At 41.5% G+C, this 22,129-nt stretch overlaps 2 protein-coding genes across 3 annotated transcripts in view; one reads left to right on the plus strand and one right to left on the minus strand.

Moving 5' to 3' along the window:
• Positions 1–1,342: 1,342 nt before the first annotated feature.
• Positions 1,343–21,056, plus strand: FBXO7 (F-box protein 7). 2 transcript variants are annotated; one of them, XM_069585266.1, is made up of 9 exons: positions 1,343–1,767; positions 5,990–6,284; positions 9,773–10,000; positions 11,305–11,446; positions 12,602–12,685; positions 15,151–15,246; positions 17,068–17,244; positions 17,576–17,613; positions 19,131–21,056. In XM_069585266.1, the coding sequence occupies exons 1-9, from the start codon at positions 1,646–1,648 to the stop codon at positions 19,518–19,520; spliced, it is 1,572 nt and encodes a 523-aa protein (XP_069441367.1). In that variant the 5' UTR covers positions 1,343–1,645; the 3' UTR covers positions 19,521–21,056. The 2 variants fall into 2 exon arrangements, with proteins under 2 accessions (XP_069441367.1, XP_069441368.1); XM_069585267.1 differs by lacking the exon at positions 1,343–1,767 and adding an exon at positions 1,837–2,003 and having other exon boundaries at positions 6,142–6,284.
• The window catches only part of SYN3 (synapsin III), a 490,317-nt gene continuing 485,371 nt past the window's right edge, over positions 17,184–22,129 (minus strand). The window contains exon 14 of the mRNA XM_069585265.1: positions 17,184–17,264. Coding sequence (XP_069441366.1) covers positions 17,204–17,264 — 61 coding nt within the window. The 3' untranslated portion in view covers positions 17,184–17,203. The remainder of the gene's footprint in view (positions 17,265–22,129) is intronic.

The following is a 22,129-nucleotide window of genomic DNA, read 5'->3' on the forward strand; positions in this document are numbered from 1 at the left end:
CCTGGTCCTGTCATCCTTCCTTTCTCAATTTCATATCGCTTGCCACTCAAGAACCTTCCTGGCCAACACCCTTCCCTATGTATCCCAGTCCCCAGGACTGTTCTTATCTCCATCATAAACAAGACACTTTTTACGCTCTACCACAAAAGTCAATTCACTTCCCTGTAAGCTCTGCATGGGTAGGAACTTGTCTTCTCAGGACCAAGGATACTCTGGCACAAAAGAGGTGATCAGTATATATTTATCGAGTGAATGAAGGTCAGAATGTGGACAAGTGCTGCCACCTATTGGAAGAAACGTTATTCAACTCTTTTTTATGATTTGGAAAATGGCTATCTTAACAAGGATGAAAAGTGACAATACTCTTTTCCTCATTTAAGAGATCATCGTCATTATTGCCAAGCCCTCTGTGGTAGCTAGACTCCCAGATGGACCCCAGTGATCCCTGTCTGTTGGTATTCATGCCTTCGGGTTGATTCTCCCACACTGAAGTCTTGGTTGAACGAGTGAAGTGATGGTATGTGACTTCTGAGAAGAGATCATAAAAGACATTGGCGGCTTCTGCCTTGGTCTCTCTGAGATCACTGGCTCTGGGGGAAGTGAGGGACACTCTGACACCATGCCCCTGGGCACTCAAGCGGCCCCATGGGGAGGCCCATGGCGTGAAAAACTAAGGCCTCAACAGAAAAAACCAAGGTCAACAGTCATGCGATTGAGATCCTCCAGCCCGAGTCAAGATTTCAGATAACTGCAGGTCAAGGCTGCTTGACCTACATCTTGACTGTAATCTCACGAGAGACCAAGACAGAACCAAACAGCCAAGTCATGACCAAATTTTCGATCTACAGAACCTGTGTGAAAAATGTTTGTTGTCCTAAGCAGTTAAGCTTTGGGGTGATTATTAGGCAGCGACAGGTTGCCAATATACTCTCCGACGTAGATCACCGCCTACAATGTTTTGTTTTGTTTTTAAATAAATATTTATTTGGCCACCCTGGGTCTGGGCCGCATGTGGAATCTAGTTCCCTTACCATGGATTGAACAGGGCCCCCCATTTTGGGAGCGCAGAGTCTCAGCCACTGGCCCACAGGAAGTCCCTACAAATTAAGTTTGCTGTAACGTGGAAACTATCAGAATCTGGGTGCTGATGGGTGCGAATGGTGCTGGAGCCACGGAGGAAGTGGAGTAAGAACCAGGACACCTGGCCTTGCGGAGTGGCGAGTAGTCTGATCTGTAGCATCCCTTTCAGCGTTAAAGTTCTCTAGGAAAGGCGGAGACAAGTGACACCGCTGCACAAGTGCCGCGACCCCGGCGCTCCGCGGCAGCTTTCCACGCCTGCGCAGAACTCAAAGCGCGCTCTCAGGTGGCGCCGTTGCGCGCCGAGTCATCGATCGTGAGTTCCCGAGCGGCCTGGACCCGTGTCGGCCGCCAGCGGTCTGCTCGCCGGTGGGCTCCAGGGGGCGCCCTCAAGAGAAGGGGCGGAGCGCTCCTGTTGCAGAGACCGCTCGGCGGGGTCCTCCGTCGGTTACACCTCAGTATCTCCATAGCTACAGTAGTGGCCGCTGTAGGCGGGAGCTCCCCGGCCGCTCCGTAGTTACCGTCGCCGCCTCGGTGGTCCGGGCCGCTGAGTCCTCTCGCGGCCGCCATGAAGCTGCGGGTCCGGCTTCAGAAGCGGACCTGGCCTCTGGATATGCCAGAAGCGGAGCCGACTCTGGGGCAGCTGCGCGCGCACCTGAGCCAGGCCCTGCTGCCCACCTGGGGGTACAGGTAGGCGCCGCGGAGAGGCGGGGTGGGGGTGGGGACGCGGCGGGGCGGGGAGGAGCGCCCAGGGGCGCGGGCCCGCGCCGGGCGGTCACGTGAGGCGGGGCGGCCGGCGGGCGGGGCCCGCACCGCGGGACTGTGACGCGGGCCAGGCGGGGAGCGGGAACGAGGGCTGCAGCTCGCGGGGTCCCGGCTCCCGGAGGTCATGGCCCGGCGTCCCGAGGGCTCCGAGCTCATCCAGGGTGAGCCTTCGCTTCCGTGTTTGCAGTAAACGAACCCAGGGAGAGGCTAAGATGCAAAATTCCCGAGTCTTTTGAGATGTGAGCTGGGAAATTACGGGTTTGGCTTAGGTTAAACCTCTTCAGACTCCCAGGGATTTAAGTTCACCATCTCCAGCTGTCGGAATATTTCAAGTGAAAAAGTTTGTAAAGTGTTAGGAGTTAAAAACCTGCTTCGTATCTCATATGGAGATACGAGGCCACCTGTAGCCTGTACCGCTGCTTTCGGACTACCAGCCTGCAGTCCGCTTAAAACTCCGTTAAGTGTTTACCTGCCGCGCGCCGCTGTGGGCACTTTGACTTCCCCGCTGGAAAGTTTTGCGAAGTGCAGCATGTCGGTCTGTTTCAAATAATATTATTTTCCTGGCCAAGATGTTGCCTTTTTTTTTTTTTTTTTTTTGGTAATGCAAACTATGGTAAACGTTGGCCTTATGATGACCCTGGAGAGCTTGCAGTTTGGGGACAGTGACGTTGAGAAATAATGGATCAAATTCTGTACTTATGGGGTTGCAGATGAGGCTGTCCTGGGTATCCTGGAGACCATAACCTGGGAGTAGAGGGACAAAAGTGAGGGTGGTCCTCTTCGAATCCTGAGCTAGCGAATTTGGAGTTTGAGTGTGCCGAGAAAAAGTACAAACGGTGTTCACTGGGGCTTTTTAGGTGAATTCTTCAAAAGAAAACCTGTTAACTGACTCCTTTTGTAAGACTTTTATAAACGTACATTTTATTTTTAGGAAATTCAGTAAAATGAGGTTTTATTATGAACTTCTCACCCTTTCATTTTTCAGTTTAGGACGTTACATTCATAGTAAGCCTTTTTTCCCCCTCCAAATTAAAAACATAAATACAGAAAATGAGATACTGGCAAAATTCTTTTTAAGTGTTATAGTAATTGACACGTCTATTGTTTTTTCTTGATGTTAAGCCTAAGTGTTTTGCATACTGGTATCATTACCCCGCCACAAATTATCAAAATTAACTTCTGTTTTAAAAATAGCTTGTATATATGTATACATATCATTTTTTAATTAGGTGGGACAATCTGGAAAGGATGTGAAACCCAATATGACTAGCTTTGTTTACTCAAGAGCCCAAGTTACTTTCTCTTTCAGGTTTGTTTTTACAGTTGAGGCTGGTTAACCGGAAGAAATGTAAGCTTCAGCTTGTGAAAGTGAATTCATTATTCTCACAGTATGTTCATTTTATAATAAATGGGCAGTTTAAAAATGTGTCCATAAGACCTTATTACTTTTAAAGTGTCCTTGCTGAGCAAGTTGGTCTGAGATTGCCATAAAATAATTCTCAAAGGCCTGGAGTTTCTAGGATGGCATTTCCTGATGAAGTAGGTCTTTTACTAAAGGGGAGGGGAGGCCGACATTTTATTAAGCTGACAATTCTTTACCTTTTTTACAAATCAATATTTGAACGAATATTGTGCTCGATAATCATTTTAAAAAACCAACCTTATGCTCTGACAAATCATCCATAAACACAATTCATTTGAGGTTTTTTTCTTCTTGCTAAAAATGGGATGTTGTTTTCCTGGGAAGTTGGCTGATTTTCAGCATTTATCAAAACATGAAAGCAGAGGCATAGCTACTTGTTTTCTCATAAGCAGGAGTTGTTTCTAAAGCTTCAGTAATTTCTGTACCAAAGACTCTTTTTAATTGGTAAGAAAATATGTATTTACACTTGAAAGAAAAACATAAATGAATTACTCGGAGCACTTTTGACAATGAAGCATTGTAAAAATAAACAGAACACAGTTTTCAAAGGACTTCATCCTTTGTTAACCTCTCAAAAAGTTAATGAAGTTAGCATTGCTGAGTACAAATGTCTTATGAAATGTTCTGTAGTGGTTTGTTAATTATTCCTCACCAGTGTGTAATGAAATGATTATTCTCTGAAGGTCAGATAATCTGTGATGCAGAAAGGATGGGAGTTCATTACTTCAGTCTAATTTGGACTCTTAGCTTGCTTAGCACTGGGTTTTTGGATTTGTGTAGTCTTCCACATATTAGGGACTTCCCTGGTGGCTCAGACTGTAAAGCGTCTGCCTGCAATGTGGGAGACCTGGGTTTGATCCCTGGGTCGGGAAGATCCCTGGAGAAGGAAATAGCAACCCACTCTAGTATTCTACCTGGAAAATCCCATGGACGGAGGACCCTGGTGGGCTACAGTCCATGCAGTCGCAAAGAGTCGGACATGACTGAGCGAGTTCACTTTTTCCACATAAGACTTTAAGTAAGACCTCAGTGAGAAGGGTGAACCTCTTACTGAGTTAAGAGGGGTGAATTTATACTCAGTCATCTGTGTGCACTCATCTAACTTTTTGTGATTATGAATATTCATTAGGACATGGGTCTAGTATTTTGGAACCTTCATAAGCTAACTGGAGAAGGCAGTGGCCCCCCACTCCAGTGCTCTTGCCTGGAAAAGCCCATGGGCGGAGGAGCCTGGTGGGCTGCGGTCCATGGGGTCGCTAACAGTCTGGCACGACTGAGCGACTTCACTTTTGCTTTTCACTTTCATGCACTGGAGAAGGAAATGGCAACCCACTCCAGTGTTCTTGCCTGAAGAATCCCAGGGACGGGGGAGCCTGGTGGGCTGCGGTCCATGGGGTCGCTAACAGTCTGGCACGACTGAGTGACTTCACTTTTGCTTTTCACTTTCATGCACTGGAGAAGGAAATGGCAACCCACTCCAGTGTTCTTGCCTGAAGAATCCCAGGGACGGAGGAGCCTGGTGGGCTGCGGTCCATGGGGTCGCTAACAGTCTGGCACGACTGAGCGACTTCACTTTTGCTTTTCACTTTCATGCACTGGAGAAGGAAATGGCAACCCACTCCAGTGTTCTTGCCTGAAGAATCCCAGGGACGGGGGAGCCTGGTGGGCTGCCGTCTCTGGGGTCACACAGAGTCGGACACGACTGAAGCAACTTAGCAGCATAAGCTAACTATCGTGGAAGGATATTGGATAGTTAGCCCTGATTTCAGCCTCATCTTGATCTTTTCATCTAATGTTTGTTGGTTACATCTGTTCCATAAATACTTTTTATTTGCCAAGTGCTGGAGATGAAATTTTGAACTAGACAAGGTCCTCAATCTCATGAAACTTAAATTCTAGTAGTATGGGTGTGGAAGAGAGATGATAAGCAAATAAATGACAGTTTCAATTAGTGATGTTCCAATAAAAGTAAAGCACAAGAATGGAATAGAGTGATGGAGGTTGGGTAGAAGGGATCTCTCAAGAGGTGACATTTGGGTTGAGACCTGGTTGATGAGAAAGAGTCAGTCATTTGAAGAACTGGAAGAGCAGATGCACAGTCCCAGAGGCTGCAGTGAGATTGATCTGTTTTAGAGGAAGGAGTGGAAAGCTCATGTAGATGGAGAACAGTGAGTGAGAGGATGAGTGGGGTAGGTCAGATGTCGGGCTTTGGAGGCCATGTTAAGGCCAATTCCAAGGTCAAATAGAAGCCATTGGAGGGTTCTCAGCAGAGGAATGATGTGATACAATGTGTATTTTGAAAAGAATATATTTCATTGACTCTCAGTTGCCATCAGCCCTCAGATGCACATTCTTAAGTCACACTAAATGAAAAAAGGCTGTCCATTAAGCTATGATATGTCATCAATTTTAAGATGCATCCCTTTTCCAAAGATGACAAAGTATAAAAAAGTATGTGTCTTAGAATTGATGAAAACATGGATTAATAATAGAGAATTACTGATCCTGTCCCTCAGGCTGGAATCTGTAATGTAGGCATTTAGTGAGAAGAACAAATAATTTTGATAGTTTTCCTAGACTTTGGCTTTCTTTTTATCTGTTTTGTTTTGTTTTCATTGCCGTTGCTGGGGCCATACCGTGTGCTCTGTATATGTTTCAAATGTGTTATACTGGGGCTGGCGGCAATAGGTAGCTCTTACTGTCCTTATTCATCTTTCTTGGCAGTTCCGATGCCCGGTTTGCAATTACATTGAACAACAAGGATGCCCTCACTGGAGATGAAGAGACCTTGGCTTCATATGGGATTGTTTCTGGGGACTTGATATGTTTGATTCTTGAAGATGCCATTGCAGCACCTAACTTACCTTCATCCACAGTTTCAGAGCATTCCTCACTGCAGAATAATGACCAACCCTCTTTGGCCGCCAGCTCCAGTCAGTCCAGCATACAGGATGCACAACTGCATGACTCACTCCAAGGACAGGCAGCCCAACCTGAAGCCTGGAATGATGACAGTGTGGTGGGTATTCATATCAAAACAAGAAGTAGAATAGTTGATAAATCATACTGAATAGCTCAACTGAATTCTGTGCTAGTCAGGATGATTACCATCAGTAGACTAAAGAATATATTTCTATAGAAATTTTTTTTAATTACTTTATTTATTAAGTATAGTTGATTTACACATTCCTTATTTCATTGTATTTGGGAATTCATCTAGTACTGATTGAATCTTTAAAGAGGAACAGGGAGAGTATGGTATCAGATGCTAATATTAGCTCTAAATTGCATTACTGTCACTTGTCCACTCACTTGTCAATGACATGTGACAAATGGTCTGTTTAGAGAGGTGGTGCTAAACATTTTTCTCGTTTGCACATGCATGAAGAATATGATAAGTGTTTATATCAGGATGGCTCAGAGAGTGCCTGTGGCTCTCATGGAGTGGGTGTAAAGTTTGATAAGCTCACCAGAGGGTTTTGATGTCTTCCTCCCATGTCATTATTAGACTAGGGTAACCTTTAAAAACATTCTTCTCACATATATTCTCTCCCACACATCTGTCAGTAAGTAATAAATGACCAAAAGTTAGGCATAAGAAGCAAAGAGTGTATATTCAGACATACCTCAGTTTTATTGGGCTTTGCAGACACTGTGTTTTACAAACTGAAGGTCTATGGAAACTGTGTCAAGCAAGTCTGTTGGTGTCATTTTTCCAACAGCATTTGCTTGCTTCTATCTCTGTGTCACATTTAGTAATTCTCACAATAGTTTAAACATTTTTGTCATTATATTTTTATACCTTTTTAATTTTATTTTTGTCATTTAAAAAATATTTTGACATTTGTATTTTGTTAGGATTTGTGATCTGTGATCTTTGATGTTACTATTGCAAAATGGTTATGACTCACTGAAGACTCCTTTGATGGTTAGCATTTTTCAGCAATAAAGTGTTTTTTAATTAAGAGTGTCTACATTGTTTAGACATATTGCTACTGCACACTTAATAAGTGCCACATAGTGTAACATAGCTCTTATGTGCACTGGGGAACCAGAAAAGTTTTGTGACCTACTTTATTGCAATATTTGCTTTCTTGCAATGCTCTGGAACCCAGCCTGAAACATTTCCAGGTATGCCTGTAATTCACAATTTTGTCAGGTAAGTGATTTTAATGAGTATTTTCTCCTTCCTCAAAGGAAGGAGCCTTTTAGGAGCCTTATTTTTAGGTAGTGTGGATTGTCATTGTCCCCTGGGTTTTTAACAGGTGAATGTGGGTCTTTACAAGCTATCAGGGCTCAGATCCTCAAGGATTTTGAAAGAACAGCCTCTTGCTCCCTTACATTCTTCCACCACTTTACTCATAAAATGTAACTTTACTTTCTTCTGCTCCTTTTCTAATGGAAATAAACTTAAAAAGAAGAAATGTGCTTTGCATTAAGAGTTGAGCACATGCCTAGGAAGTAGTCTTTCTGAGTAAAATTAATGTAGCTAACTCAGTCTTACTGAAGCAGTGTTATTATGTCAAAAAGCTCTGAACTATGAGTCTGGAGATCTTAGATCATTTCAAATTTTTATTAGCTGGTAACCTTGGTTATATTATATAATCTGAATCAAAATTATAGCATGTATAAAAAGGTGACCTCATCTGTCTTGCCTATTTTTGTCTGGGGTAAATTAGAAGACACTGAAAAACATGAAATTGTAAGATATTATCTTTAATCGTTTGTTCAGCAAGCATTTATTATACCTACTGTGTGCCAGATACTGTTCTTATGTTACAAAAGTGGGTGACATGTCTATTCCTTTCTAAGCTTCTTGTCATAGTTGGATATAGACATGAAATCAGAAAATTGTAATACAGGGTGGTGAAGTGCAATAATCAAGACCTTTGCAAGGTAGAAAGATAGTCTGTTGTAATACTTGAAGAGGTGGGGGGGTACCAGAATGGAGAGGGAGGGACTGCAGAACCTGAACTTGATACAGAGTCAGGGGTCAGGTGATGAAGGGCCTTGTACGCTAAGGGGTTTAGGAGTTTGGACTTTATTTTGTAGACCTGCATTTCTCAGCATGTCCTCTATGGAAAACTTGTCTAATGAGATTAAAAGTAAGTGTTATGGGGATGCTGAATGTTGAGGACGGAGAATAGTACTTCTTAGTTAAATGTTGGGCATGCTTTTTATTATTCCTGGACTTCTCAGAGCTTTATAATGCTGGAATGTATTTTGTGGATATAGAGGGTGAGGTTAGGAGGCTGTGACATGTAGCATTTTCCATACTCATTTGATTGTAGACCTCTTTTTTCCCCAAGAATATTTAGGGTCAGGTTCCAAGGCACAATACAGGCCCAGTGGTGCTGTCTGCATAGGGGAAGTACTGGCAAGTTTAAGCTGGGACATAGGACATAACTGGATTCTCGGTTGTCAGAAAACTCTAGCAGCAGTGGGTGGAGTGTCTTGGGAGACAAGAAAGTGGAGTCCAGGGATACCTGGGGAGGCTGTTGCTGGAGATTAGGAGATAAATGAGTCTGAAGTACCACTGGGGTAGAAAGGGGCAGATTTTAGAGAGATTTAGGAGATAGATTCAGTGGAACTTGGATAATTACTTATGTTGAGGTGGGGCTTATAAGGTTGAGGGGGAAGTCTAGGATGATTTTCAGGTTTTTGGCAAATCAGCCAAAATTCAGTTCAGTTCAGTCTCTCAGTAGTATCTGAATCTTTATGACACCATGAACTGTAGCACGCCAGGCCTCCCTGTCCATCACCAACTCCCAGAGCCTACCCAAACTCATGTCCATTGAGTCGGTGATGCCATCCAACCATCTCATCCTCTGTCGTCCCCTTCTCCTCCTGCCCTCAATCTTTTCCAGCATCAGGGTCTTTTCAAATGAGTCATTTCTTCGCATCAGGTGGCCAAAATATTGGAGTTTGAGCTTTAACATCAGTCCTTCCAGTGAACACCCAGGACTGACCTCCTTTAGGATGGACTGGTTGGATCTGCTTGTAGTCCAAGGGACTCTGAAGAGTCTTCTCCAGCGCCGCAGTTTAAAAGCATCAATTCTTTGGCACTCAGCTTTCTTTATAGTCCAGCTCTCACATCCATACATGACTACTGGAAAAACCATAGCCTTGACTAGATGGACCTTTGTTGGCAAAGTAATGTCTCTGATTTTTAATATGCTGTCTAGGTTGGTCATAAGTTTCCTTCCAAAATTAATGGAGATCAAAAGAAAATCCCATGGACAGAGGAACCTGGTGGGCTACAGTCCCTGAAGCCACAAAGAGTCGGACCTGACTGACTGAGCATGCACACAAGACATTCAGGAGGGAGGAGCAGATTGCAGGCTTATTCATGGTTTGGGAGCCCTCGCAGAAAATGGGTACCATTTCTGAGCTCAGTAAAGTGCTTTAGCTCTGAGCTCTAATCTCAGTTCACTTAGGATACAAAATATACTGTGAAAAAAAAGAAAGTCTGTTTAATGAATTCATTGTTTTTGTTATCCTTTTCAGTCGGGGCCTGGTCAGCATTTTGAAGCTGAGTCAGTTCCAGATGTTGTGGATGTGGAGGAGGGCGCAGGTTTCTATCCCGCAGAGCCAATGCTCTGCAGCGAATCAGTGGAAGGGCAAGTGCCACATTCGTTGGAGATCCTGTATCAGTCAGCTGACTGTTCGAACCCCTGCGATGCCCTGATAGTATCCATACATCTTCTCATGTTGGAGTCGGGTTACATACCGCAGGTGAGGTTACGGCCGAGAACCAAAGTTTCCTGTTAGAAAAGGGGTCATGTTCTAGATTTCTTTCTTAAAGGTGTCTGGGTATTAATGTAAACTGTCGAAGACAATGCTGAGCATACCAGTAGGCAGTCAGTAAATGTTCCCTTCCCTCTTTCCTTTTTTCCTCCTTCATTTCCTTGTCAGCTTTTAGTTAGTATTGTGACATCTACAGTTTAAAAAATCCCCAAAGATTATATATGATAATATGTGGTCAGTGCACGTGGACTGTGTATGACTAGATAGATGGCTCACCGGGTTATTTTTTTTTTATGTTAGTGGTTCTATGAATTGCCACTAACCTTAATACGACTCGGTTAGGAAGAGAGACATTGTTCTTACGTTGTTGTTGCTTACCTTCATTCATTCCTATCCATTCAACAACTGTCTGCCAGTGTCCAGTGCACTGCTGTGTCTCTGCTCTCAGCTTGCTTCCTGTCCAAATGGAGGAGAAAGACAAGTAACAGACTGGTGCATTGTATTGGCTGAATTGTAGGAGAAGCGTATATGTGTAGAGGATGCCATGCCAGAGATTCACTCAGGAGAACATTGAGAAGTTTTTCAAACTTGAATGTGCATAAGAATACCCATGGGATCTTATTAAATGCTGATTCTGATTGAATAAGTCTAGGGTGGAGCCTGAGATAGTAGTGAGCATTCTCCACCTAATAACGATGCTGCTGATCTGTGGCCCATGCTATGAGTAACGAGAATGTAGAGTAATTCAGTGATCAGCTAACACGGGGACCATGCCATGCGCTGAGTCAGGATTTAGAATATATAGATGCTGGGACAATCTTTATCCTCAAGGAGTCTAAGTGGGAAGAAAGAAACAAGTGAAAAGCAGATTACAATGTATTATGGTAAATAATAGAAGCATTGCAATGGAAATATGAACAGAATGTTAGGGGGTGAGAGGGTAGGAATGACAGCAAGGATTTGTTTTGAAAAAGGCTTCACAAAAGAAGCGGCCTTTGAGCTGGGCTCTTGAATAATGATATGGCTCTGCAAGGCAGATAAGTGAAATTTTGAAGTGAGAAATCAGTTTCCATCTCTGATATTTTATCTATTTGGACCAAACTTTTGATGGTGGATAATATAACATTTTTTTTCTATCACAGTTTTATTAATGATTTGATAAACTTTATTAAAGGGACTGTGTGGAATGCTTATTTGCAGACAGGTAAGGGGCCTCTTGTGTTTTTCATCTTTTTGAGAGTAGTGCACTGTCCTTCATTATCTGTTTCCCTCTGTTTCATGTCGTCACCCAGGGGACTGAAGCCAAAGCTCTGTTCATGCCGGAGAACTGGAGGTTGGGGGGCGTGTATAAGCTGCAGTACACGCACCCTCTCTGCGAGGGTGGCTCTGCTGCGCTCACCTGTGTGCCTTTGGGAAACCTCATCGTCATAAATGGTAACTAGCTGGAGGAATCATGCTTGTTAAGCTTATGGATCTTTATATGTTTCTCTCCGAACACTTTGCAGCCACTTCAGTGATTGGCTGTTGTGATAGGTAACTAGATGGCAGAGTCATGCTTGTTAGTTTATGGATCTTTACATGTTTCTTTCCAAATGCTTTACAGCCACTTCAGTGATTGGCTGTCACAATACAGCTAGGAGTCTTTATCAAATTTGTTTGATCCCTAGACCACTAATCACACAGGGGCCAAAAGGTGACAGAATACAGGGCTAATCATGCTGCTATGTCACAGCCTAACTTGCAAGGTCACAGCTATCAAATAGTGAATGTGAGGTGGTAATTTTTGCTTCAGTTTCTTATAAAAACAGCTCAACAACACTTCAACAATATATTAACCTTTATTTACTAGTCTTAAGATACTTAATATAGAAAATAGCTGCTAAATGTGTTAGTTTCTGATGTTTTGTTCCTTTACTAATTCTCGACAAATCAGCTGCTTGTGGACTTAGTGGCAGACAGCCATTCCAGAAGCATTCCAGGCCGAGTTCTTTGAAAAGGAGCAGTGTGTCCTTAAATCTTTCCTTTACCCGAGACATCCTGCTCAGTGCACATGTGCACGAGCACATCACTGGTTCTTTCATAGAATGAAATGAAATGCACCTTTGTGTATAGGATTAAAAAATGAACCTTCTGGTGATGTCAAGAATATTGGTCCTCTGGGTCTAGAGAAAGATGATACTGTGAAAGCTAGCAGGATTCTTTTAATAAACAAGGGAAGACTTATTGCCAAGGGTTAAACAAAAAATAAATAGAGTTTTTAGTGACCTCGTTACAAATAATGATTGTATTGTGTTTAACTGTCTTTTAACCTTGTTGCATATCTTTCAGTTATTAATAAGCTGCTGTTGGTAGTACTTACTGGGTTTCATATAAAGGTGTCTACTGTAGTTTTTAAAAATGTTGTTTTACTTAACGTGATTGCAGGTTTGCACTTTGGATTTTGCTGTGAGGGAAGGAATTAAGCAGAGAGCAGTTTGTATAATGTGCCTGTATATTGGGGGCAAGGGAATGAATGCAAGTCCATACGGAAAAGCGAAGCAGTTGATGAAATGACAAAACTTTTTCATCATCTTTCTTTTGCTATTTCAGCTACTCTAAAAATCAACAATGAGGTTAGAAGTGTGAAAAGACTGCAGCTGCTGCCAGAATCTTTTATTTGCAAAGAGGAATCAGGTATTGTAACAGTGATTTAGCTTTTGGGATAAAGGTTTAAGAGGTTCATGCCAAAAAAAAAAAAACAAAACAGAAAGATAATGTTCAAAGACTTAAAATTTCTGGATGAGCCTAAAGCAAATACAAGACAATATTACAGAGTTTCAGTTTCTTTCCTGTTTCTCTTCAGATCTTGGATGCTAAATTATAGTTATACTGCCATTATGCTGTATAAATATATAAGTATACCGCCAAATTATATTTAGCATCATTATGGAATGATGCTATTATATAATGCATTACACAGGATTGATACTTCATAATTTCTGAATTAAATCTTTGGATTTTTCTAGCATTGCATTTAACCAGTATGGAAAGGAACTATGTTTTGTGGAAACCATACAATACAACTGCATTATGAAAGGTCATTAAAAGAAAAATTGTACTCAAAATGTTTGCTTAAACTTACATAAATTTGGTTACTGTTTTCTACAGAGTGGAACTTCAAAAGTTTTTATTCTAGGTGTGATTTTGCTTGTATTCTATTAGATGCAAAGAAGATAGTTTTTCTTTTTTCAGTTAAACCCAAAGTGTAACTGACAGGTAGGCAGTTGAAAGAGAAGAGATGGTGTGGGAAGGGAATTAACATCTTTTGGAATACTTCTTTTCTGCTAGACACGTGCCTTTATGGATATTTTTCATCTTGTCCTCATAGTAAAGTCAGGTGGGTTTTAAAATCAGGGGTGGAGGTGGGGACTGGTGTGATTCATTATAGCAGGGAAATGGCATTTACAGCAGTGTCTTTTAGGGTAGGCTACCTAGATCTAGATCTTTGCTTTGAAGGCCTTGAGATCTCTCCCAGGGGAGGTCAGACTCTGAGAGACTAACTTATATGAACTGAAGTTGATAGGAAAGAGAGACCTCAGAATATGTATTTTTAATGGTCTGTAATGTCATACCAGGCCAGTGTTTCTCAATCATTTTTTCATTATCAATCCCCTAAGGAGGCTTTGTACACAATCCCCCACCCCAACTTCCAAATCATTCTCCCTGATGAAATTTTAATTTCATAGATACAGTATATATTTGTATACTATGGCCCTTTTGAGGGTCACAAACCAATGTAATAGCTAGGATTTTTGCTTGGTTGGAGGCAGTATTATTTCTTTTGAGAATGCATGAACTAGACTGATGAATCTGTACAGATGGTCTTACCATTAAGACCAGAAAAACTTGAGATTCCTTGGCTACAACACTGTATATTCATCTCTGCACTATGGAGGTCCTTACTGTGGGGAGTAGAAATACTCTACGTTATAGCAGTAAAGGTTTTTATGCCCATTTTCTAGATCAGGGAACAGGTCTGCTGCTGCTGCTGCTGCTAAGTTGCTTCAGTCGTGTCTGACTCTGTGCGACCCCATAGATGGCAGCCCACCAGGCTCCCCTGTCCCTGGGATTCTCCAGGCAAGAACACTGGAGTGGGTTGCCATTTCCTTCTCCAATGCACAAAAGTGAAAAATGAAAGTGAAGTCGCTCAGTCATGTCCGACCCTTTGTGACCCCATGGACTGCAGCCCACCAGGCTCCTCTGTCCATGGGATTTTCCAGGCAAGAGTACTAGAGTGGGGTGCCATCGCCTTCTCTGGGAAACAGGTCTAGAGGAGGTTAAATTACTTCCAGGACACAGAGTTAATAAATAGTAGAATTTAGGATTGGAGTAGATTTGGCTCCTCAGCCTATTTTTTAAGAACAGTGTTTATAGCACTGTTGCTCAGATTATTTGATTTATGTTAAGTAAGAAATAAAGAAGTGAAAAAGGAGGAAGAAAGTTAATACCGTTAGATTACAAGTTTATGTGAATGCATGTTAAGTCACTTCAGTTGCGTCCGACTCTTTGTGACCCTTTGGGTTGTAGCCCACCAGGCTCCTTTGTCCATGGCATTTTTCAGACAAGAATACTGGGGTGGGTTGCCATTTTCCTTCTCCAGGGGATCTTCCTCACCCAGGTATTGAACCCACGTCTCCTGTGTCTCCTGCATTGCAGGCGGATTCTTTATCGCCTGAGCCATCAGGGAAGCCACCAGTTTACGGATTATATTAATTTAGTATTTTCAGTATGTACTTTGAATGTTGGGTAGGAGTATGCTGCTCATTTGACAAGTCATTTAAATCATTTTTACTGTGGCTTATAATGTAGTACCTGGTATATGCTCTGTACTATTACCTATCCTTTTATTTATAAATTCCTAATCACTTCTTTAGTGGGTCCATTAAAGAAAGATTTTGTTTAAAGAGAATTCAGCCTTCAGAGTTACACAGTGTATATTTCCTCTTCTACTGGAGACTTCAGTTCATTTCTCTTTATGTAGGAATTATTTGTGAAAACTTACTTACCATTTTGATTTGGTTTGGCAGAAGTAGAGGATACCATTTCAAGTTTTTCCATTTGCTATTGTGTTTTGACTTTTCTTTTAATAAATGTTCTAGGGGAAAATGTAGCCATGATATACAAAGATCTTCAGAAACTCTCTCGCCTCTTCAAAGACCAGCTGGTGTATCCTCTTCTGGCTTTTACCCGGCAAGGTGAGAAATTATAAATTATCACAGGCTGAAGGGCTGGAAAGAATCGGAAGTTCACATATGTTTAAGGATGACATGTGACTCTTCCCTCTTTTCTGCTCCTAGTGAAATCCTGCTCTCTTAAGCTTAAATGCTAATTCCTTAATTGCTATTCACATCCTCTGTGTATCTTCACCGCATTTTATGTGTATCTTTATTATAGCCCTTTTTCCACTGTATCATAATTTTTCACATGATTTCTTTTCACCTAAGGTTATGAATTACCCTGAAAGCAGGGAAATATGTCTTACTCTCTTTTGTATTCTCATGGCCTAGCACACGGTCTGGCCCATAATTGGTGTTCAGTAAATACATATATAAATAATTTATAGCCTACAAATTAGGCCTCCTTTTTAAAAAGCTATTTATTGGGACTCTGTGCCTAGGTACTGTGGATATTTGACATGCATTCTTACTTAATGCTAACAACTTTGAAGTGGATTTTATTCTCATTTTATAGGTGATGAAACAGTAATTCAGCAAGGTTTATAATTCACTCAAAATCCTTGTATTAATAAGCTTGTATTAATCCTTGTATTAATAAACACAAATCCTTGTGTTTTATCAGTAGTAAAAAATATTTTAAAATCTTAGTGACTGAAATTGAACGTTTGTTTCTCACTCAGGTACGTGTTGTGTGTGGGTTAGGGTTAGCTGAAAAAGTGGTGAGAGGTCCTTGTCTAGGACTTGCTCTTCTGTAGCATAGGGGAAAGAGGACCAGTGACCAAGTGTTGGTTCTTAAAGCTTTAATTCAGAAACAGTATGCTGCTTGTACTCTCATTTCAGTGGACAAAACAAGTGAAAATGGCCAAACCTAGTGATCGTGAGATGGGGAGATATCGGGTAGAAAATAATTTGGTGGAGTCATAATCTACCACAGTCTTTGGCTGATAAATAATCTCAGGTTTTTAGAGATAGATATGTGACTTTTATCTGCGGTCTGTATGTAGAAAAATATTATTTTAGGTCTCAAGTGGCATGGTGCCAAGGCTGATACAATCATAGTTTTCTTCTTCAGTTGATGGTGAGGGAAAAGAATAATGTGAATTTTAAAACCTTGTATTGGATTTTGGTTATCTTTGCTAGTGGAGAACAGTATCCCTATATGCAAAGTAGCTAATAATAAAAAAATAATTGTCACTTGACTTTGGAATATATTATTCTTTTCCTTTCTTGGTTTTGCTTCTGAATTTGTCTTCCTCCCTTCTTTTTCAGCCTGCTAGATACCAAATAATAGTAATCTAACACTCAAGTGCTTATTGCTTGCCAGATATTATTCTGAGCACTCTATATATATTTACACATTTAATTCTCAACTCAGTGAAGGAGGTATAGTATTAACCCATTTTACCGATGAGAAATTGAGTTGGAGCTTAAAAAACTTGTCCAAAGGCACACAGTAAGTGGCAGCATTGGGAACCAATTGTAAAAGCCAATGAATTATCCATTTTCTGTAGTTGAGTAGAGAATTTTTTGTTGTACTGAATATATCTTGAAACAAAGGAGGCCATTGACTGGTATTTAAAAACTGTCATAGTTATTCATTTGATCTGTATTACAAAGTAATTTGTCTCTCTAGTAAAACATAAAGAGAATAAGGGGCTTAGAGTTAGTAGTAGTAATATAGTCAACTGGGGGATAAAAGTTTGTATAGATGACTTATGCCTGGCTAACTGGAGAATACCATCGAATTTATCACCTCTCTACAAAGTTGGCCACTTCAGTTGATGTGAGGAAAACTGGATGTTCTTTACTCAGTAAGATCTATTCTCTTTTTCCTTTTAGCGCTGAACCTACCAGATGTATTTGGGTTGGTAGTCCTCCCATTGGAGCTGAAGCTGCGGATCTTCCGACTTTTGGATGTTCGTTCTGTCCTGTCTTTGTCTGCAGTTTGTCGTGACCTCTGTATTACTTCAAATGATCAACTTTTGTGGAGGTGTTTGTATCTGCGGGATTTTCGAGGTGATTTCCATGATGGCATGCTAACAAGAAAAGTGTTCTTTGTTACTGAGGTCTTAATTACTCAGCTGGCCAGAAGTTTTAAGTTGTGGGCTTTTTTTTTTTAAAGAGTAGGAAATAGTCATAGCATAGCCTTATTATAAAGAGATTCTAAGCCTCATGTACCCTGCCTGTGCCACCAAAGCTCTCCCCATTCATGTTTGTGTTCTCTGCAAGTACAAAGAGTCCTTTAGACCAAGTAGATTCTTTTAGTATAGAAAATTAAGGTAAGACAGGTGTAATGCTAGATGAATGAAACGTTTTAAAATCCTTCTGTTTTCTTTTTTCTTTCTAGATGGTAGTATCAGAGGTCGAGACACAGATTGGAAAGAAGTAGGTATTTGTAAATACCAAGGCTGATGTCTGTAGCATGGAAATAATTAGTGAATTAATATGTTAAGGGCACATTTTCCACTTATTTATTATAATATAATACAATCTGTTTTGAGTCTATTGCTAATTTTTAGTAAAATGTTTTCAACTTTTACCTTAGACTTTGTCCTTCAGTTCAGTTCAGTTCAGTTGTTCAGTCATGTCTGACTCTTTGCAATCCCATGAACCATAGCACGCCAGGCCTCCCTGTCTATCACCAACTCCCGGAGTCCACCCAAACCCATGTTCATTGAGTTGGTGATGCCATCCAACCATCTCATCCTCTGTCGTCCCCTTCTCCCGCCCTCAGTCTTTCCCAGCATCAGGGTCTTTTCAAATGAGTTAGATCTTTGCATCAGGTGGCCAAAGTATTGGAGTTTCAGCTTCAACATCAGTCCTTCCAATGAACACCCAGGACTGATCTCCTTTAGGGTGGACTGGTTGGATCTCCTTGCAGTCCAAGGGACTCTCAAGAGTCTTCTCCAACACCACAGTTCAAAAGCATCAATTCTTCAGTGCTCAGCTTTCTTTATAGTCCAACTCTCACATCCATACATGACCACTGGAAAAACCATAGCCTTGATTAGACGGACCTTTGTTGACAAAGTAATGTCTCTGCTTTTTAATATGCTGTCTAGGTTGGTCATAACTTTCCTCCAAAGAGTAAATGTCTTTTAATTTCATGGCTGCAATCACCATCTGCAGTAATTTTGGAGCCCCCCAAAATAAAGTCAGCCACTGTTTCCACTGTTTTCCTCAGTGTCTTGTAATTACACAGGAAAAAATCTTAGCACGGTGCTTGTTTTCACCTTTACTTAATATAGGCTCCCTGTTTGTAGTAAAAACAAAACTGAGTTGTTTTTGTGCTGGAGTAGTCTTCAGCTGTTCAGCTAGTTAGAATAGTAAGTTATGAAAAAAATAAGTTATATTGTTTTATTTGCAGATAGGAATATATTCCACCCTCTGAAATAGTCATCTATTTTGTTATTTAAATTGAGGTCTATTAGGGACATAATTTAGGTGAGAAAGTGAACTTAAGTACTGACTTCCCCCGCCCTTCCCTGCCAATACTGTAACTTTTTACATTCTATGGCATGATATTTTCAACAAATATTTAAAATTTCCATTTTCAGAAAAGGCTGACGTGAAATTCATGTCGGCTTGAGAATGCTAGATTGCAGTCTCGAGAGTCCGTGTCACTCACTCATCCCTTCTCTGGATGTGCTGTTACTCCAGATTGGCACAGCTGCTGAGCTGCAGTGTGGTTAAAGACTAGACTGCCTTTGGCATTGTGTTCACAGCTACTACCTTATTCATGCAGGTAGAAACTGGTAGAAGTTCCCTTCAGTGTGCTAGCTTCTTTGTCTGCCTCTGTACTGTGGGAAAAGAGAAGTATGTATACATCTGTACAATGAAAGCCAGCTGGAACTTTGGGGATGTGTCCAACTCACTCACGTCTTGTTCTTATCTGTCTGCAGCTGTACAAGAAGAGGTACAGACAGAGGAAAGAAGCCCAGAGAGGGCGGCATGCGATGTTCCTGCCGTCATCCCCCCACCCCATTCCATTCTACCCCAGCCCCTTGCACCCCAGACCTTTTCCTCCCAGTTCTCTCCTCCCTCCAGGAATTATCGGTGGTGAATATGATCAAAGACTAACCCTTCCCTATGTCGGGGACCCAATCAATTCACTCATCCCTGGGCCTGGGGAGACACCCAGCCAGTTCCCTCCACTCAGACCACGTTTTGACCCAGTGGGCCCACTTCCAGGTCCTAACCCCACCTTGCCAGGGCGAGGTGGCCCCAGTGACAGATTTCCCCTAAGACCCAGCAGGGGTTGGCCAGCTGACAGCCGGCTACCATTCATGTGACTGATTTGTTACCTCACTCTGGAGCTTGTTTTGGTTTTGTTTCTTTAAAACTACAGATGTCATTTTGCTGGGGTGCTACCTCTATTGTTTTCTGATTGCGATGGTGGGACTTGGACTCACAGAAACCTTTTATAAACTTATTAAGGTTGGTGCAAACATAATTGCGGTTTCAGACCATGAATTTTAAGTCATAAATTATAACTAGGCTCAAACATATCTTTATTAATCAAAATAGGACCATTACAATCAACACATTTCTGCAAATGAGAAGTCCTATAGCATAAAAATCCATGCTTTGGGGTTTGATGAACTCTTGGAAACCATTTTCTGCCTCCTGCTGGTTGTGGAAGCGTTTCCCCTGCAGAAAGTTGTTCAGATGCTTGAAGAAAGTGGTGGTTGGCAAGAGGTCAGGTGAACGTGGCAGATGAGGCAAAACTTTCATAACCCAATTCCTTCAACTTCTGAAGTGTTGGTTGTGCTACATGTGGTCAGGTATTGTCATAGAGAATTAGGCCCATGCTGTCGACCAGTACCAGCTGCAGGCGTTGCAGTTTCCAGTGCATCTCATCGGCTTACTGAGCATACTTCTTAGATGTAATAGTTTCGTCAGGATTCAGAAATTTGGTGGTGGGTCAAATGGGCAGCAGACCACCTAACAGTGACCATGATCATTTTTTGGTGCAAGGTTGGCTTTGAGAAGTGCTGTGGAGCTTCTTCTCGGTCCAGCCACTGAGCTAGTTGTTGCCAGTTGTTGTATAAAACCCACTATTCATCACATCACAATCTGATCAAGAAATAGTTGTTGGTACAATGAGAAGATAACACTTCAAAATGACAATGTTTTTGATTTTTGGTCAGCTCATGAGGCACCCACTTACGGAGCTTTTTCACCTTTCCAATTTGCTTCAAATGCTGAATGTCCATAGAATGGTTGACGTTGAGTTCTTCAGCAGCTTCTCCTGTAGTTGTAAGAGGATGAGCTTCGATGATCGTCTCAATTGGTCGTCGTCAGCTTCCCATGGCTGGCCACTGTGCTCTTCATCCTTAAGGCTCTCGTGTCCTTTGCAAAACTTCTTGAACCACCACTGCACTGTGTTAGCAGTTCCTAGGCCAAATGTGTTGTCGATGTTGCAAGTTCTTGCTGCCTGAGGACCCATTTTCGACCCATCTTGAATAAGAAAATCACTCAAATTAGCTTTTTGTCTAACATCATTTCCCTAGTCTAAAATATAAAATAAGCAAGTCATTAGCAAAAAAACATAAAGCGAGAAGTGCACATTAAAATGATGTACAACATAACCACATTTATTTAAGAATATTCCAATATCAAACAGCAATGTTTAACAATGCAAAACTGTAATTACTTTTGCACCAACCTAATTGTTAAAGCTCCAGGAGTGGTATGGCTCACAGGTTACTTGCTCGACAGGGTTGGCCTTGGGAATATGGTTCCTGACATCCCCTCTCAGTTACCGTCTAGAATGCAGGTTACACAGATAATGTTGCATACCAGAATAAAGTATTAAGTGTAAATTACATGGCAGTCTTGACTTTTATTACAGAAAGATGTGTAATATTACAGTATTACTTGGACATTTGAAAATGATCAGAGAAGCTATTCATTGTCATCAGATTGCTGCAGGGGGTTATTTTTGTTTTGTAGTGGCACCCTTTCTTCACGTGAAATTATTTGCAAAGGCCTGATCTATGGAATGAACACAGTAGAGCCAGTTTGGTTGAACTGGATGTGAGGTGAATGGACCCCCGCCAGCTCAGCCCCCTCCCCCCTCTCTCTGCAGCTGCTCCTCAGGCTCTGGGCCGAAACTTCTGGGCTCCAAAACAGCGCTTTTTGGCCACCATTGGGTTGTTAGGGACTCCTGTTTCTGACTTCTTCTGGAGTGGAGTTTGGGTTCTTTTTCCTTGTGTTTTGAATACTTGGAGCCTAACCTGTAAGTAGATGACGTCTTCTAACAACAAAGTATAGTGCTTTGAGTGCTGCTCAGGTACTTGTTCTGCAAAGAAACCCTCATCATTCATAGAATATTTTGCTTTTAAGACTTAAAATACACAAAATTCAAGTTTTATTTTGCCTACAACAAGAAAAAGGTCAAACACAAATATCTTAGCATACAAACAACTATAGAAACATGCTACAGTGACAGATTAAAGTCTGAATCACAAAACAGGAATAAAACAGTATCTGCAGAAAATGGGAATATTGCCAACGTCTTCCTGCCTTTTTAAAAATTGGTTTTGCATATAAGGAAATGGCTTGGAATGCTGTGTGCTGCAAGAATGTTAGAGTCCTACATACACGTGAATATTTTTGGGCTACACATGTGTATTGTCTTTTTTTCCCATCACAGTGAAGAGTTCAGCCAATCATACTATTTTCCAGAGGCCATGTTACCTTTACTAGCTTAATGTACAGGTAGAGGATTAGGGCTATTGACATTTTCTTTTTCCTGTGGTGTTTTGTAATATCTGAGCTATAGATTAGCTTTTAACAAAGTGTCCACCAGAGGCCATATGGCTTTAATTGGGTCTAGGTTGAGTCACCCTGAAATTTTGATGGATCCAAAGCTGGTTCTCCAGCACACCTCTTCGTG

This window comes from Ovis canadensis, chromosome 3 (assembly GCF_042477335.2).
Source record: "Ovis canadensis isolate MfBH-ARS-UI-01 breed Bighorn chromosome 3, ARS-UI_OviCan_v2, whole genome shotgun sequence".
NCBI classification, from domain to species: domain Eukaryota; kingdom Metazoa; phylum Chordata; class Mammalia; order Artiodactyla; family Bovidae; genus Ovis; species Ovis canadensis.